General features: G+C 48.2%; 1 protein-coding gene across 1 annotated transcript in view; it reads right to left on the bottom strand.

Annotated features, from left to right (window-relative positions):
• The window catches only part of LOC308376938 (disks large-associated protein 2-like), a gene marked incomplete at both ends in the record, with an annotated part of 42,591 nt that overhangs the window by 3,919 nt on the left and 36,172 nt on the right, over positions 1-2,500 (bottom strand). Inside the window, one exon of the mRNA XM_080853437.1 lies at positions 2,223-2,500. This exon is cut by the window's right edge and continues 138 nt beyond it. Coding sequence (XP_080709563.1) covers positions 2,223-2,500 — 278 coding nt within the window. The remainder of the gene's footprint in view (positions 1-2,222) is intronic.

The raw sequence follows: 2,500 nt of genomic DNA, 5'->3' as shown, positions 1-2,500 counted from the left end.
TTATTTTGTAATGATGTTCTACCACTCTGTTTTTCTTAAAAATAAGGTGATATTCACAAAATAAGACTGTTTCATTAGTAAAAACAAAATGCGAAGTTGTCAGATGTCACATTTTAATGCAGTTAGTGAGTCAATGACTGTTGTGATATATGATGAAAATGTACACCTATTCATACCAACACCTAACTGACTGCATTCAAATGAGACATCTGACAACTTTTCAATTAGTTTTTACTCATGAAACAGTCTTAGACCCAGTCATTTTTGAACAGTGACTAATGTCACAATGTTCAATTACTTGAAAAATAACCTTATTAATCATACTATTTTTTACTGTATCCATTCAGGTAGGTAGGGTAAAGGATGCCGCGGATCAGATGTAAGAAAATACTTTTCTGAAAGACTGAAGTTTCAAAACAGTGACACCTACCTGAACACAACATGAGGGCTAATGTGTCTATGTGTGGTTATGGGCTACCTGGGTGAGTCAGTACACAGAGGAAAGGTGGAAGTAAACAGGTGAGATGAAACCACAGATGAGCAACAGATGAGCCACAGGTGAGCCACAGGTGAGCGTGCTGAAAGACTATTGTGTCTATATGTGGGAGTGGGCCAATAAGCAGACAGGAAAGGGGGAAGTGGACAGGTGAGATAGAGGGTCATGTGGTGCACACAGGTGAGTTACAGGTGAGTGTGCTGAGAGAATGTGGTTAGGTCTCGTCATGGGGCTTAGTGAATAGGTAAGCAGAGGTTAGTGGAAAGTTCAAAGGTCATGTGAGTTGAGGGTATTGGGTGAGTGTCTGGGCCAGATGAGTTGAGGGTTCGGGTGAGTTGAAGAGGGCGAGGGGTTATTTGAGGGCTCAGGTGAGTGGACAGTTCAAAGGTCAGGTAGGATGAGGTTAAGGCAAGTTGAGGATTCAGGTGAGTGCTGAGATCAGGTGAGTGGCCCTCAGAGGTGACCCCACGGGAGAGTGGAAAGTTCAAAGGTCAAGTGAGGTAAAGGGTATCAGGTGAGTGGCCCTCAGAGGTGACCCCACGGGAGAGTGGAAAGTTCAAAGGTCAAGTGAGGTAAGGGTATCAGGTAAGTGGCCCACAGAGGTGAGCTGTGGGGTGAATGCTCTGTGGAGTGACTGTCCTCTCTCTATGCAGGGGGCTAGATAAGAGGCCAGTGGGGTGGGAGGGGGGATAACCACCAGATCCAGATCCATCGCTGACATCAGGTGAAATGTGAAGTGTTATTAATGGCTTTTTTGAAGACCGTTGGCCCTACAATGGTTAACCAGACAGATTTGTAAAGGTAATGCAAATGCTGACAATCTGTGAATCAGGTCCTGAAAAGGGATCCAGTTCGTCCCATCGGCATTTACTTTCCTATACTGGACTGTACATTATCCCCTGCTTATAGAATGGCTTGTTTTAAAAGCAACTATTTTAGAGAGCTTAGTCAACGGGTATGGGAGTCTGACAGCGCATCTGAATAGTTACAGTACATGACTGGGGACAATGATGGGAGCAGACATTCCTTTGCAGTAGATTTCAGGCAATCCAGTGCTGAAACATCAACAAATTGTCCCCAAACGTGCACAGTGAGACTCCATGTAAGGTAAGGGATAGGATAGTCCTACATGATCTACACTACATGACTGTGGATAACTCAAACGTGTACTTTGAACAGTGACACTCCAGGTAGGGTAAGGGATAGGATAGTCCTACATGATCTACACTACACGACTGTGGATAACTCAAACGTGTACTTTGAACAGTGAGACGCCAGGTAGGGTAAGGGATAGGATAGTCCTACATGATCTACACTACATGACTGTCGATAACCATTAGGGAATCTGGACTATATATGGGTGAAAGTAATTAGCACGATCACTTACCATGTTTAAACCTTACAAAACCCTGCAAGAGTTAAGACCTTATTACTAGTGGTGACTGAAATTAAATGAACCGAGTTTAAGAGGGCAAGACAGTGGTGTCCTTAACAAGTTGTTTCCTAGATGTGTACTCTCACCAAAATCTGTACCAAAGTGACCCCTGACCTCGTGCGACCCTGCAGGTGAGAGGTGAACAGTGGGAGGTGTAAGGTGTAGGGTTTTGGGGGGTGGGGGTGGGGGGGGACAGGGGGTGCGTGCTGAGAGAGTATTGGTACTCCATGCCTGGTTGGGAGCCCAGAGAGCCTTCGGAGCTGTCTGTGTTTTCCGCCGCAGGACACTCACTGTCCTCGGTCAGCTGCTGTTCCTCCGCCTCCTGCTCCATCTCCCGGCACCAGTCCTCCAGCCGTCGGCTCTCCTCCTCCAGCAGCTGCACGAACCAGTTACCGTCCCGACGCAAGGGCGACACACTCCCCCCTTCCGCCCCCCCTGCCCCTGCCACCCTTCCTCCTTCTGCCCCGGGGGTCTCCGCGAGCCAGGCGGGCGTCTGGGGGCTGGGGGGGCGGTTGTTGTCCTCGCGGTAGCTGAAGAGGCCCTGGGTGCGGACGGTGCGCAGGGCCCCG

Source organism: Sprattus sprattus, assembly GCF_963457725.1.
Source record: "Sprattus sprattus genome assembly, chromosome: 16".
NCBI classification, from domain to species: domain Eukaryota; kingdom Metazoa; phylum Chordata; class Actinopteri; order Clupeiformes; family Clupeidae; genus Sprattus; species Sprattus sprattus.
This window is presented reverse-complemented; position numbering and strand designations above follow the sequence as displayed.